The sequence below is a fragment of the Pleurodeles waltl genome, chromosome 2_1 (genome assembly GCF_031143425.1).
Source record: "Pleurodeles waltl isolate 20211129_DDA chromosome 2_1, aPleWal1.hap1.20221129, whole genome shotgun sequence".
NCBI classification, from domain to species: domain Eukaryota; kingdom Metazoa; phylum Chordata; class Amphibia; order Caudata; family Salamandridae; genus Pleurodeles; species Pleurodeles waltl.
The window spans coordinates 320,716,785-320,733,516 of NC_090438.1; the positions used below are offsets into that span (position 1 = coordinate 320,716,785).

Consider the following 16,732-nt stretch of genomic DNA (forward strand, 5'->3'; position numbering starts at 1 on the left):
AGCACCCCCTGGAGCCATCTGTTGGAAGATGGCATACATCGCATTCAAGAATGCGGAACTATCGGCTCCAGGGGTGGGAAAAGCCGGATACTGAGGTGCCTGTCTCGGAGGCGACCCCGACGCCGGCCTCGACGTCTGCGCCGGAGAAAACACCTGAGGCTCCAATACCTCAATCACCGACGCCTGTCCAGGTGAAGTTGGAGACGCCGGAGAGGGCAACGGCGTCGAAGGATGCGGTGTAACCGTGGGACTGATCTCCCATGTCCTTCGGCGCCGATCCGAAGACCTGGAACGAGTCTCCTTCGAATGACGCCGAGATTCTCTACGGCGCCAGGAGTCTCGATGACGCCGATGTCTTGGAGAAGAAGACTTCTTGTGATGCTTCTCCTTCGATTTTGCCATAAACAGCTTCGCCTCACGTTCTTTGAGGGCCTTTGGATTCATGTGCTGGCATGAATCACAAGTCGAGACGTCGTGGTCGGAGCTCAAACACCAAAGGCAATCGGAATGAGGATCCGACATCTTGCCTCCACACTCACGACAAGGCTTAAATCCAGACTTTCTCTGCGACATTATTACCACAGCGAAAGACTACGCAGCAAAAATACACTGTAACCACAAAAGTAACAGTTGCTCCCTCGAAGATAACCGTTTCGAATGCACGGAAAAAAGGGAACTGACGTCCGCACGTCGTCGAGGACCTCTTATTGCCTGTATGACGTCAGACGGCGTCGCGTGGGCTAGAGTGACGTCCTCGTCGACGTGCAGAGACTAGTAAGAAGATTTCCGTCGAATGCTGGCGCCATGGGAGTATTCATTAGGTGAGGAATCCACAGGTAGTTGTATCCATCAGAAAGATCTTTTCCATGGATGACCAGGTTTGGGGTATATATGGTGACGAGGGAGCAGAGGCCACGTCATCCAGAGACGAGCTGGGTGTAGGCGAACTTGACGCACTGCCAGTAGGTGTCCATCAGCGTGGAGGTGCCCCATTGCATAGCCAGAATGTGCGGTATTGTGACAAGATTCTTGTTCATTCCAGTGGAATTGTTTCTTTGCCTCTGAAACGTAAGGAAAACAATGTGAGTTTCTGTACAATTAGGGGTTGCCCCTTCCCTGCTATCCATGTGCACCTGTCTATCTCAGTGTCCCAGATTTCCTGACACAGGGTATTTACACTGTTATTTAACCCTCCCCTACAAGACCCATTTCCATTCATGTTATCAAAGCGGACGGCCCTGCACTGAAACTCAATGTCTGGGGTCCATTCCTTGTTAACTAAGAGAGCCCTAGACATTATAAGGACCATCCTAGTACTGCAGATGGAATCCGGGGTGGACGTGTTTGTGCAGTGATTAGGTGTTCTGCTCTGCTTCAGATTGAGAGGAAGCAAAATGAAAGGATCGCAAAGAATCCAGCACTTTCAGTCTGAGTAATGAATTTATTAAGGCACCTCCCAAGTTTCATAAACAAAAAGAATAATGAGAGCTTTTATTTCAAATATAGCAACGCGTGCAATTCTAAAAATAATCATAGCAGTAGAATAATAATGATCACAGAAACAAAGTGTGTGTGTGTGTGTGTGTGTAAGAATTAAAAATGCATCACCATGGGTCTTGACTGCAACTTCTTATCATGGAACCTTGGACAACCGACATGGGAAGGAGACTACCCGCAATAGGATTCATTTTCTGGGCAAGCCGTCCCTAACCAGAGGAGTTCCTTCTAGCCCCAGTTGTCAAGCTTCCTCACCTTATATACTTTAAACAAACTTAAGAGGAATGCTCTAGAAACACACCCTTCTTTTCAGTAAGTTGTGAAATTCACGTGTTGGTCAGGTCAGCGTTGAGAAAACACGCATTAGAATGGCCAAATCTCAGTGTTTTTCCAAGATCGAACTGTACCCTGCTCTATCATAAACATTCTCATCCTGGTACCTGCTTATCTTCATTGCTCCCTTATGTTTTGTTCCCTTCCCTGGTGAGAAGAGTGAAAACAGGTTAACAAGCTGTGCACAGGAAAATACCTGTGCCTCCCATGTGACGGTGTTTGAAGCTAAGCTGAGCACAAAATTGAGTTAGTGGTCAAGATGGAGCCGGTGGTTGAATACAGATAGCATTACATTGGGCTACCTCCAAGACTCTCTTCTCATGAAAATTGAGGCCGAACAGTAAAATCGAAAAGGTGGTGCACCGCTAGGAAAGCAACTGTTTAAATACAGTTAGCAAAGAGTCCAATACTCCAGTGATGATGATGAAGCAGATCTTCCATTTATTACTGTTCGAGGCCGAACAGTGTCTTACCCTATAACTCCCTTCCTGCGCATCCAGTCTTGGTTCAGTTTGGATGTCCCCATGCTCGGTCAGAAGATACAGTGCTGCAGGATTGGTCTCAGAGGGTCAGATTTACTACTACCCTATGGGGCTCCACTTTGTTAGGTTGTAACTTGGCCCTAATTCTACACAGGTACAGATGGATTAGGCATTCTGCTTTCTCAGAAGCTACCTCTTGGGTTAAGTACAATATGCGCCTACTGCATGTATCAGTGAAAAGACATAACAGAACCCGGCTACAGCACCTACATCCTAGACGGAGGCTCGATGCGTTGGCCTCTCAGAAACAACTTTTGCAGATGGCGATCTGAGGCAAAGTACTTAAAACTAGCCTTAGGGGCCCCCGACCGGACATATTGCTATTGGTTGCCCTCGCCAACTGGCGGAGAACCCTTAGGAAAACAAAAACTACAGCCCCTTATGTGCCAGCAACTCCACTGGTGGGTTTCGCCCATGGCAATCTATATTCCTGCTTCACAACGGGCCAGCTTTGTCACTGGACAAACACAGGAATACAAACATTAGGTGAGCTACACTTGCCAGGGAATGTTAATTCCATTCGGTGACCTGATGCACCAGACCGGCTTGCCCCAGGGGCAATCCATGACATATGAAGTGGTGGTGAGGGCCCTGCAGGACCGCTGGTGCTACGCAATTGGGGAACCTGCCACACATGTGGCCTTCCAGACCATGTCGTCTCTGGGAGGGATATCCTACTCTATCTCCTGGCTCTAAAGAGCTTTGAATGGGATGGGGGACAAAGCGCTGGATGCCCTCTGTGTCAAATGCGAGAAAGACGTGAACAGGATTCTCACAGACCCTGAATGGAGCAGGATTTTAGCATATGCACATAAGGTATCCCGAAATACACGTCTAATATATATCCAATATAATTATACCATAGGACTTAGCTTACACCATGCAGGCTCAGACTTATGTAAGGCGGAGAGTTATTAGGCTGCCCCGCTGCCTTATGTACAACACAGACTTCAGCCATATGACCTGGGGATGTCCAGGACTTCAGGAATTCTAGGACGAGGTCATAATAAGAATCAACCGCGCATCGCACAGGCGACTTCGGGACACACTGATGACGTGCTTGCTGGACTTATGTAGTAGACCACACCCCCAAAAAACAGGCAAAAGATTTGGGGACTTGGCCTTGATACTAGCTAAACAGAGGGTATCTTTGTCCTGTAAACAGAAAAAGGGACCTAGTCTGTTCATATGGATGTCAGACGTAACACATTGGGCCAGAGAAGAGGGCCCTACAGAGGGAGGACATTAGAGGGATAAGGCCAGGGATGTGGAATTCCTAATGCCCAAGACATATTGTTTGGGGTCAAGGGCAACAAGTTTTCATGTTTATTTTGTTCTTGTGACAAGTAGGCCCAACACTCAGCAGCACAAACCCTTTGGCTGCCAGTTATGTTAATGCTGTTCGAACTCGTATTTATGGTTCATTAATTAAAAGCCTTCATTATTAGGGTGAGTGCTGTAAATAAACATGCTAGTCACCCTGCACTACTGACATAGGTGGCATACAAAAAAAAAACTTGTTCTGATTCTGGCAGAGTTACTCGCTTCGCTGCTGCTGGTGTTTTCAGCAACACTTCTTCATGATCCTGGGGACTCACCACCTTTTTCGTATGGCTTGCATGTATCCAATTAGGCAACCCTGCACTTTTTACAGCTGTAGTAGTGGTCAACACCACCTGATATGGACCTCTCCAACGTGGCTCTAGGCAGGTTTTTCGCACATGCTTTTTAGGCAGGCTTAGAGCTTCACATGCTGTGCTCAGAATATAACTTAGAGAGAACCTAATCTAGTTGCACTATGATAGCCTTATTCTTGTGCTTCACTCTCATCGTTACTATTTTAATCCTACTGTGTTGTGTAGTTCTGGTTACTGCAGCTCACACTTTGCTATCTAAAATGCAGTTGTTTTATTAAACCAATCTTTAAAACTTAAACTGCCTTTGTCATTTCTATATGAGACCGCACTGTGTATGAGAGAACTGGTTATGACCTGAGTGACCACGACTTCCATGGGAAGTACTAAGATGTCATGCGCTCGGCTGCCCAATTGTCTCTTCCCTTCGGGAGAGATGAGGCACTGCTAGTTAGCCGGAGCAAAACCCGGATTTGGGGTGACAAGGGTCCTTCACCGTGGGTCAGACTTAGTCCCCCACACTGCGAACGATCTTGCCGCCCAAAGATCCAGTAGTCTCATTAGGATAATGAGAGCCTACGCGACATGGCGCCGCCAACGTTTGGTCTGGCTCTAATTTTCGGGTCCACCGGTATATCTCGGTCTCATATAATATAATGATCCCTCAGTTCTTTATGCGGAGACGTCCGTGGCACTGAGGATTTCCGCCACCGCGGTATAGGTAATCCTAATTACAGCGGATGGTTGTTCAAGCTTGAACCTTAAAAGGATTAAGAACCCATCTTGGTGTGCCTTCTCTGAACTCTTGGTGCTTTTATAATGGCGAATCCCCAGGTTGTACAAATAGCTCTTAACATGAGACAACCGCTTACAGCACATTTGCTAGCACATGTCCTTACAGCCCAGGGTGGTCCGGTCACGTTCGTGGTGGACGTCCACGCAGCCTATAGAACAGAACTTTTTTACTCTTGGGTCACATTTCCAGCACTAGATGGGAATACAAATACATTCCATAAATATACAGTAGCGAACGCGGCTGGACAATACAGGGCGTACGCATACTTAGAGAAAGCTCTATCTTATCGAGAACATAATAATTGGCTTGATGCGCCCTACCTCATACAATATTACCAGTAAGGTTAGGTCCACTAAGTAATGATGGTCCTACCTGGCCCTTATTGGCTACATATACACCACATCCTGCGGCTGCAAATATGGCGGTGACTGAGGTTTGACACTTATATACTGACTTAACGGCAATATATAGACGCTTAGTACAATTTGTGACGCAGACACTAAATACAAACCCAGCCCGTGCTGCTCCAGCAAAACCACACGCAGTAACACCAGGTATAAACCCGGTGACTGTACACTCTATTATGGGTAAAGTCCCAGCAAAAGGAGAGGAGACTCTATTTTGGCTGGCGCAAAAAATGTATACGCTGGAGGCAGTATTTCCCCATACGGGACCTCAGGACAAACATAGAATACTAACTATGTGTTTACCCTTTGGGATGGTTCCCACAGTGGAACATTGTAATACATGGGGCACGGTGTTTGCTGCGCTCTATACAACGGCACACGGTACACCGACATTAGCCAACCTACCGGAGGTGCTTAAACAAATTCAGGATGAATACGGGGCTGCCCCGGCCTTAGATTTAGGAATGCAACTGATGGGCAACTTTGCCATGGTTTCTTCAATAATCCTAAGCAATCTTAAAGGGGAAGCAGTTGCGCTTGCAGTGCGCATGCGTCTTTGTGACGTCCCGCAACAAGATCAGGAGTGGGAACTACCTAAAATAATAGCGGAAACATAGTCCAGTATCGGTCGAGATAGCCTGGGGGCTAGACCGCAAAAACCTCAATTTCAGGGAAAAATTAATAAAGATAATACTAAACAGCAACCTGAGGGTAATAAGAAGCGCTGGGAGAAAAAACAGCAGACACCCAAGAAAGAAAGGGGAGAATCTCCACGTACGGAGACCCCGCAGAACAGGTATAATCACAGAAATGGAGATAATATAAAAACACCTGATAGATATCAATATACTGATACACGCCAATCTCGTTCCTTTCAAGACTCATCGGAAAAGAGAAATGAGAGAGGTGGGCGGTCAGAGCGGAGAAGAGTACGTGAAACCGAGACAGGAACCACAACGCTCTTCGGAGGTTTCTGTCAAGAAGGAAGAGAAACCGATACAACAAAAACAACAGTTTAAAAAGAAAAAGGTGGCAGCAGTCTCAGTTAGACATGCCACTCAGGAAGAGGATTCGCTTGAAGAACAAGACATGGGCTCTAGCACTGCTAGACAGCGCGGTAGAGGTCACAATAGTTCGCCGGAATCTTCTAGAGCATCTGGAGGTGAAAGCAACTGATGACTTCATACAAGTAGAAACAGCAGATATGCGTGTCTCCGAACCCGATAGGGTGTATACAGTGACTTTACAATTGGAAGGAGACATTGAACGCACTATACACGCAATCTTTTGGGATCGTGTGGTTAAGATATATGACATTTTGCTGGCCGAACAAGATTGGCCGCCTGATTTTGTCCACACCTGCCCAGTTGAGGAGGAGGTTATTAAACCTTCCTTCTCGCCCCTTGTTCCAAAGGAACTCGCTGAGTCCTATTCTATAAAATGGGCTCTCGCACAAGCACCTGCGTTATATAGAAATCACATAGGGTGGGATAGGGATTCTCCATATCATGTAATTCCGATTAAAGGTGAGCCTCAGCCACAACTGCAATATCCCATAAAACATGAAGCAAGGGCACAGGTGAGAGAAATACTTACACAATTAGAATACCAGGGGGTAATTGAACCCCTGTGTCTCTCCGATGAATAATCCCTTATTCTCTGTAGCTAAACCAGACCATTCATATAGAATAGTCTTAGACTACAGACATACACGTACATATGCTATACAGAATTCACATAGCGCTGCACTAATGAGCAACATTGTGCGGAAAAAATATAAAATGACTTTGGATATCTCGAATAGATTCTTCTGCCAGAATATAGCACCTGAAAGCCGAGACTTAACAAGCATTAGCGCGCTAGGCTCCCAGAAAAAAATTATGTTGTTTGCCTTAAGGGTATAAGAACAGCCCAGGACTGTTTGCAGCTCGTGTAACTGCTATTTTACACGAGTTGGACCCTGAAGCGTTGTCATATGTGGATGATATATATCTCATGGATGACGAGTTGCTACAACATTTAAGACGGGTAGCCCGCATTGTTGTAGGGTTTTGCCGAAGTCGGCTACAAATTTAACTTCAAGAAAATCAAAAATTGCCTTCCTCAGCGTCATATTCATGGGATAGGAGCTGTCGAATGAAGGTAAGAGCCTAGCGCCACAATTCTTAGAAAAGTGTGCACAACTGCAACCACCAAATCCGATTAAGAAACTCCAATCATTGTTGGGCTTTCTAAATTTTGGCAGAACATACATTCCTGATTATGCTACACGCATAAAACCTTTATATGAATTAATACGTCCCGATTTTTCGAGCAAATTCTGGCCAATTGAACATACACATACTCTTCGGAAGTTACAAGCAGATATGCTACCAGCGAAACATCTACACACACGGGACAATAAGACGCATTTGGTCATCAGGGTGATAGCTGGGGCCATTGGGTTTACTTATGTCACATTTAATGAAGCTGAGACAGTCCTGATTGGATACAAGTCACACTTGTATTCTGCTGCTGAACAACGATTTGCACCCACAGAGAAAATACTCACTGCTGTACAGATGGCTGTTATTAAAGAAAGACCTCTTGCCCAGGGAAAACGCATTATTGTCGTTTCTCCTATTCCGGCCCTCGAGGCTGTTACAAAAGGTAGCGTCCCAAACGCAAAAGCACTTCACCCGCGATGGATACAATGGGCTACGTTTTTAACAGCCACTGATGTAGACTACATTTTTGACCCAAAGTTACAAACTCAGGAATTTCTACAATATGAAGTTGAATATCCAGTTCCCGCTGACACGTTGCCTATTGATCAATATCAAGTAGTCATGTACACCGATGGCTCTGCGCATGTGCGGTAGTGAGCGGCTATATGGAGGGGGAGAAATTCTGCTCCCAACATACTTATACACAGACCTCAGGGGATTGTACAGCGAAATTGGCCGAGCTAAAAGCTCTACTAATGGCACTAGAACATACAGATCCGACGCAGTTCACACTGGTTGTTAGTGATTTGTATTATTGCGTCCAGTCTTTTAACGAATACCTACATTACTGGCGCTTGAATGGGTTCAGAGATTCAAAAGGCAACACCATAAAAACACAGACTACTGTGGGGGAAAGTAGCAGACCTGAAAGAGACGCTACCCAAAGTCCATGTTGTGCATACACAGACACCAGCGCATTGGAATACACATTGCTGGAAATACTTTGGCTGTTGAAGTCGCAAAGTCGGCAGTGGCAGTTGCCACTGTAGCTGCAGTGACTCGTTCGAGTTCCAAACCAGACACAGAGATTATGGCTGCCATAAAAGCTACAGTTGATGGCACGCCTTATCCAAAAGGATTTCCAAATAAATATCAATACTTCATGGGAAGTATGCTGAACACTTAAGTTAAAATTCCTAGCGTAGGCGTACGCGACATCCCCAATAAAGATGTAAGACCACAACTGATTAAAGCAGTGCATGAGGGAGAGGCATCTGCAAATGCTGGCGTGGCAGTGACAATTTTGCTATTGCAGGCCCGTTACTGGTGGCCTGGTCTCTATAACGAGACTAAGCAGTATGTCCTTTGTTGTGACATCTGTCAACAAATTAAAGTTTCAACAGCTAAGCGCCCGCCGCAGACACCCCTCTTAATATCCAATAGACCATTACACTGTGTGTACTTGGATCATTGCGGTCCCCTAACACCGGATAGTGCATAGAAATATATACTAGTCGCTGTAGATTCTTGCTCCAGATTTGTGTGGGTGTGGCCACAACGCTCGGCTGACGCTCGGACTGTTATTAAAGATTTGCATGTTATTAAAGAGTAAAGCATAGAAATAATCCTACCATATTGTCACTAGAATCAATAGACTAATTCCTACCTAGGCTATAATTGAGCACAGCGTGTAAAACCCCAATTCTGCCCTTCAGGTTCCCATGGGAAGACATCATCCCCCATACCTGAGCAGAAGCCTGAAGTCTGCATAAGCAGCTGTAGCGAAGCATTCAGCAATCAGCATACAGTTGTGGTTCTCTGGCTGGAACCTCCCTCTAACGTGTAAGGGACAGGGAAGTGTTTTTATAATAAAACAACTGATGTTCTGAGAAAATGTCCCTACGTAAGGATGTGTGTTTTCTATGAATGTCAGAGACAAAACTTTATACCACATTCACCGGCAACCTATCTCACTGCACCCTTGGAAGAAGCACAGAGTGAGCAAGAATGTCTTGTTTGAGAACAGAGTGCTGGCTAACGCAAAAACAGTTAGATCGAGAGAAATAAAACAAGACCGTGAAATTGGCTACTGTAACAATAATAAAGTGAAGCCGAATAAGATATATCTAGGTTAAAGTGCACAGCGGCAGGCCTAGTATGTTAAAATAACGTGCAGGGAGCTATAACTAAAATGGAAATCGTACTCCTAGAAAATATTTGTGAACTGTATTTTAGCACAAGCAAACATGCATGTGTAGATTTGTTCATGTGAAAATCTATTAAGCATTTACAAGTTCACTTTCCCTCCAACCACTTTTTTCCACCAACCCTGGAAGAACTTCTACTTCTGCCCTTGTCAGGAGTACTTTTCCAACCTCTCTCATTATGGCAAAATATTAGAGAAGAGCTGGTGAAAGTCCTTAAAACATGCAAGTTAATAGGTTTGGAGACTCAAAGGCATTTCAGCCCTCAAACTATTGTTTACTGCTTCCTCCAGCCCCAGTATGTAGATCTGCGGAAAGGTGGCAAAATAAGGAAATTGCTATTGTAGGTATTGCCATTACAAGTATTCAAGCCCTACTATAGTAGTAGCTCTGACATAATCAGAGTAGCTATTATCAGAGCTCGTACATAATGAAATTGCTGCCATAATTTGTCGTCACACTACATGGCACAAAGAGACAAGTAGATTTTTTTTACTGGACAAGTAGATTTAAGAAGCAACCCACCCCATGGACAAGTACTTTATTAAATTCCACACCCCTGTCAGGTGCAGACCGAAAGCCCCTTTATGGATGCAAGTGATCGGCAACTCGGAGACCTTAGGCTCAGGAGAGAAGTCTGATGCAGGAAGCATCATATAGAATGATGACAGAGCAAGCCCACAACCCACAGACAATGTTCTAGCAAAAGAGACTAGCACCTAAACAAAGGTAAGTGACTCATCACCTTTGTACCCAGCGCCACCCAGTGTCCTTTGAATACCCCCCTTAGAACCTATGACTGGAAATACACAGTATGTACACCATAACTACGGTACTGATTACTTGATTATCTAAAAGTGTCCACATCAAGACCAAGTTTGACGTTTCAAGTATGTTTAGTTCACCACACTTGGCACAATTCAGACTGTTGTAATGGCAGACTGCAACATCTTCCTGTATATCTACCATTACCCCAACCCTGCTGTGGCCTAGGATTCCACTGCACCAACCTGTAGGCACTACATTTAACTGAGCTACAAGTAATAGGATGAGCACATGGGATGCACTGTATTGTAATTGTGGGACTCCATCTTACAACATGTACACAACCACGGCATAAACCTATGTATAAATGTAAATTATTATATATTTTTCCTAGTTTGCCACACACCAAATGCTACGACTAAGGCTCTGATGTAGTCTCTTAACCTTGTGGCTGCGGCTTAAGGACAGACCTCTGCCCTGCTGGTTCAGCAGGCCTCTCAATCAATTGCAGCATTTGCTCACCTTTCTTGTTTGCGCAAATGTGAATCCATCCAGACGGGGTACCTTTAGTTTGGTCACAGTCGAGTTCCAAAAACCAATCACCTCCTATCTGGCTTGCCAAAACGTTGCTTGAATGAGAAAAACAACAGACAAGAGGCGTCTTGCAAAACCGGAAACGGTTTGTTTAATTAAACATTATGGCTAGGAGAGCAGTTACAGCACCGGGATCTGAGGACTCTCTCCTATAGTACATTGAAATTCAGTATGTTTTATACATTTCTCTGGGAACAATAAACCCATTTAATATCCTTTCCCTGGTGAAATATGGGAGCAGTTGACAAGAAGTCGTAGATACAATTTCCAGATACGGAATGAATATAGGCCTCAACCTGGTCAGTGAGTATGTATCCAGATGTCCAGCCCGAGGGGAGCGTGGTCATTGTGCGTGCTGTGTCCTGATTTGCTAGGTGTACCCAAGTACATGTGGCATCTGACTTTATGGCATTTTGGTAATGCATTAATGCATCACTCTGGCCATTTGTGCTTTATTGGGGCCAATCTCCATGGACCATTGTAGTGTTGCTGATAAATCTGTGGTATCTGATCTCAGCTTGTATGTTTGGCTGTCGGCTAAGTATTACCCCACCTGTGACCTGTCAGTCTTTAACCTTCAGGCCTGGGTTGCAGAGCCTGCCTGACCACGTATCTACGTGTTGGGGTTGACAAAGAGTTCATGACAAGGGAAAATTGAACATGGGTGATGCGACTTTGTGTATGAAAGTGCACTGTTTGTATATAAAGGTGTCTTGATACCCTCACGGGTGAGTAGTGCACTTTAAAAGTTCCTCATTGATTGATTGTTGTCATGCACATAGAATAATTCAACATCGACAAGCTATGGAAAGAAAAAAGGTGACGTTTCTGAGCTATGGAGGTCCATAACGTCAACTTGGTGATGCTGGCAGCGACGGAGCTGTGGTATTGAATTGAGTCAAAACTAAGTTGACCAATCCCTACATCAGTTCAGGCCCAGCGGCAATGTAACTTCTTCGGATCGGCTGGGCAGGTAGGTACTAGTCTCCTGCTATGTCTCCAAGGTAAAAATTTACAGACCAGACTGTTTCTATGTACTTGGTTTTCAGAAGGAATATACTCTTTTCCCCACCTAAGGATCAAGGACCTTGGTGACTTCACTTGGAGGTCAAGACTCGCTCCAAGAGAGGCTAATAGCAGGGACCAGGGAAGGTCCAGCTGGACCTGGTCAGCTGGGAATGCAATTAAAAGGTCTCGTGAAGTTTCGTGTGCACTAGCAGCTTAAATATTTCAGCCTTTCTGCCCTTGGAGTCACTTCAGCGGTCCTGGGTGCAGATGTAGCAGGTCCAGACCTTTTTTGATCTTCAAACAGCAGGGAATGCCTCATCTGAATCTTCCCCTGGGGGTACTGGCCAAGCTACATTTATTGTCAGTGACAGCCTGTGGGTGGGGGAAACTCCTGACCACTCCATAATCAATGGGGTAGAAAGCTCTCAGAGGAGACCAACCCCAATTCTGAAACATTTCCTGTGTGTTTTATTGTGAACAATACCAGTGTCCCTCTATGCCCAAAACCAACATGCCTAGAACATCTATTTTTTCAATGTAAAAATGTGATGTGCCCATGTTGCGTTTCCTGTCGTGAGCATTAGGCCTACCCACGCAAGTTGGGTACCATTTTTATCGGGAGACTTGGGAAACACAGAATAGCAAAACAAGTGTTACTGCCCCTTGTCTTTCTCTACATGTTTTCCTTCCAAATGTAAGACAGTGTTTAAAAATGACGTTTATTTGAGAAATGCTCAGTAATTCACATGCTAGTATGGGCACCCCAGAATTTAGAGATGTGCAAATAACCACTGCTTCTCAACATCTTAGCTTGTGCCCATTTTGGAAATACAAAGGTTTCCTTGATACCTATTTTTCACTCTATATTCCAGCAAATTAATTGCTGTATACCAGGTATACAATGAAAACCCATTGCAAGGTGCAGCTCGTTCATTGGATCTGGTGACCTAGAGGTCTTGATGAACCTACAAGCCCTATATATCCCCGTAACCAGAAGAGCCCAACAGACGTAACGGTATATTGCTTTCAAAAACCTGACACCGCAGGAAAAAGTTACAGAATAAAACATGGAGAAAATGGCTGTTTTTTTCCCCTCAATTTAATTTTTTATTTTATTTCAGCTATTATTTTTTTGTAGGAGAACCTTGTAGGATCTACACAAATGTCCCCTTGCTGAATTCAGAATGTTGTCTACTTTTCAGAAATGTTGCTTTCCGGGATCCAGTACTGGCTTCACACCTATTTCTGTCACTAACTGGAAGGAGGCTAAAAGCACAAAACATAGTAAAAATGGGGCATGTCCCAGTAAAATTAAAAAATTGTGTTGAAAAATGTGATTTTCTGATTCAAGTCTGCACGTTCCTGAAAGCTGGGAGGATGGTGATTTTAGCACCACAAATGCTTTGATGTCATTTTCAGGGGGAAAAAAAAACACAAGCCTTCTTCTGCACTTTTTTTCCATTTTTTTTTTTTTAACGTAATTTTTGCTGTATTTTGGCAAATTTCTTGGTTTCCTTCAGGGGAACCCACAAACGCTGGGTCCCTCTAGAATCCCTAGGATGATGGAAAAAAGGACGCAAATTTGGCGTGGGTAGCTTATGTGGACAAAAAGTTATGAGGACCTAAGCGTGAACTGCCCCAAATAGCCAAAAAAGGCCTGGCACCTGAGGGGGAAAAGGCCTGGCAGCAAAGGGGTTAATGTTACTCGAACTTGTATTTACCCTTCATTAATTAAAAGCCTTCATTATTAGGGCGAGTGCTGTAAATAATTGTTTTAGGGTCACACTGCACTACTGTCATAGGCTCCAGTAAAAACAAATAATTTAAAAAATGTACACACGTTTCAAAACTTTAACAATATGAGACTAAGTGTAATGCTCCCAGAATGCTCTCTCATTAGATGCAAATGTTTGCAGAAGCTCATGATCAAGGGTGACAATTCCTTGCTTTTAATATAAAATGTTTAAAAAAAAAAAATGCAAGTAGGAAAAAAAAAAAAGTCTTGCTACTATGACATTTTAGGTGCAATTTCTTTGAAGAGTCATTTAGTAAAATGTGTAGATGCATGCTAGTATTTTCCAAAAAATATTCCTAATGGAAAATCAGCATAGCCATTTTTAACAAGATTATGGGAATCATTCAAATAAACAAGCACTGTCAAAGCCAACTAATCTGATATTTTTTGTGAGGTTTTTGGTTTTGTCAATGAGTGTCTTGTCTTGGCATGCCTTTAAGTAACACTTTGTTGTTGTAGGAGCTGCCACGCCCTCACCATCGTAACAAACAATGGCAAAAAGAAAAAAAAGGTTTTGGCCTCAAAAAGCACAAATTGCTACCAGTGGCGTAACAAAAGCCCTACAGCCCCCCACCTGCCCTGAATGAGACTGGAGGGCCTCCATGTTCTTTGCAGGGGGGGGGCCTCCAGTTTTGTTACGCCACTGATTACCACAGTGGTTCCTGGCACTGAACAAAACTACTTTGTGTGCCAATGTCCTCCTTGTAGAAGAGCATAATGTGATCACAGTAAAGCCAGCTGATAGAGAGAAAAATAGAAGTGAAAAAAAAATGTATTTGTTAACACCAGACCTAATTAGGAACTCAATTCTCAAAGAAAGTCACCAAAGTGCACATATATGTCCTTGAATTAGTGGCTTTCATTAATTCACAAGGAGTTACAGAAGTAGACCAGGAAATCGTACTCCTAGAAAATATTTGTGAACTGTATTTTAGAACCAGCAAATATGCATATATAGATTTTGTTCATGTGAAAGTCTATTGAGCATTTACAAGTTCACTTTCCCTCCAACCACTTTTTTCACCAACCCTGGAAGAACTTCTACTTCTGCCCTTATCATGAATACATTTCCACCCTTTCTCATTATGGGAAAATATTAGAGAAGAGATGGTGAAAGTCCTTAAAACATGCAAGTTAAGAGGTTTGCAGACTCAAAGGCATTCCAGCCATCTAACTATTGTTTACTGCTTCCTCCAGCCCCAGTACGTAGATCTGCAAAAAGGTGGCAAAATAAGGAAATTGCTATTGTAAGTATTGACATTGCAAGTATTCAATCCCTACTATGGTAGTAGCCCTGACATAATCAGAGCGGCTATTATCAGAGCTCTTACATAATGAAATTGCTGCCATAATTTGCCTTCACACTACATAGCACCAAGAGACAAGTAGATTTTTTTTACTGGACAAGTAGATTTGAGAAGCAACCCGTCCCATCGACAAGTAGATAGTTTATTAAAATTCCACACCCCTGTAATATAGGCTATTTATTCTTTCACACTAAACTCTCTTACTTTTTCATGCCTATATCCTTAGTAGTACTCTTAAATACAGGTGCCATCTAGGGCGATATTCGAAAAATGTTAATAGTGCTGCAGTTCCTATTTGTATCTTTTCAGTTTACCGTTATATGCAGCTAAATAGGAGTAAACACATTTATTCCAAACAGGCATACTCCACTAACTCATTCGGTAACTGGCTGAAAATAAGGTAACCAAAAACCCCGATTTTAATCCGTGCTCCAACAGGGTTAAATTGAATGTTTTTATTAGCTATAGCATTTAGTTGCAAACATTTTGAGACAAGTTCTATTCACGCCTGTCCTAAGCGGCAAATCCACCGACACAAACTGCAGTGCCATTCCTCTATTTCGTTATTTCTTCACTCATTCCTCTCTAAATCCACCTCACCCCCTACTAAAGCTATAAAAAGTATTTATGAAAACAATAAGTCCAGAAGCAAGAGGTATAACATAACACAAGCATTGCGCGACGGCGGACAACAGTTGCTCGGGCTTAAGTGCCCGCCACACATCCCGAAACCAGGCACCGGCGAGTGACGGAGCCCGCCCGGCACCCTGCGCTATTTATAGCAGCCACACTCATACCCACGGCAGCTCCCAGCGCCCCGAGACCCATAAACGATACTATAACGGTGAGGGGCGACCCGACTTTTAAACGCACTCAGCGACTTCATTGCGCAGCGCCCTACCGTCATGGGCGCAGGTGAGACCGTTAATTTTTCAAGACCGGTTAAATTCTATAGACTGAACGTACCAAGGGACATGTCGATCTCCTTCACGTCTGCGGGCTCACCGTCGCTCTGCTCCATTACCTCGCCGATGCATTCACTGACAGAATAAGCTAAAGCGGTTACTATCGCACGTCGTCGAATCGATAAGGAACACCAAACTTCAAGTCCGAACCAGCCGGGATGTCACTTAGCGCATGCGCCTCCAGCCCTTCCAACCCAGTACTCCTCACAGCCAGACAACTGCGCGTGGTGCGCCCTATTCCCGAAACCCCGCCCACCTGTTGAAAAAGATTGTATCAACAGATTGAGTCCTGGTAATCGTGGTGAATATTTTAGTTTTTATACGCAGCAAGCTGCCAATATTGACAAGTTCGACTTCCCCATCGGAGGTAAAATTCCTCCATCGTGCATGCGATCCTGTTTTTTGTTGACTCAATGTATGTCTATTTGTTAATACTATTTAACGTTAATTGCTCATAAAATAGTATTTTAATCTTTGACATCGTTTATGTGTTAACCACAACCTAGTGAGGCCTATCCTCCTGTGGCACTAATCCCTCTTGTGGATGTTTGGGTAGCTGCTATTTATCCCTTCATAACTTTGTTTTCCAAAAAATGTGCGCCCCATTTTCCAATATCGTGAGAATTCTCAATGTACCCAGGGTTTGTAGATTCCAATGAAGGGGATTGAGACAGCTGA

The 16,732-nt window shown here is 44.1% G+C and overlaps 1 protein-coding gene across 1 annotated transcript in view; it reads right to left on the reverse strand.

Annotated features, from left to right (window-relative positions):
• Positions 1-16,324, reverse strand: part of LOC138264554 (UAP56-interacting factor-like) — a 263,113-nt gene extending 246,789 nt beyond the window's left edge. The window contains exon 1 of the mRNA XM_069212551.1: positions 16,056-16,324. Coding sequence (XP_069068652.1) covers positions 16,056-16,110 — 55 coding nt within the window. The 5' untranslated portion in view covers positions 16,111-16,324. The remainder of the gene's footprint in view (positions 1-16,055) is intronic.
• Between the last annotated feature and the right edge of the window lie 408 nt (positions 16,325-16,732).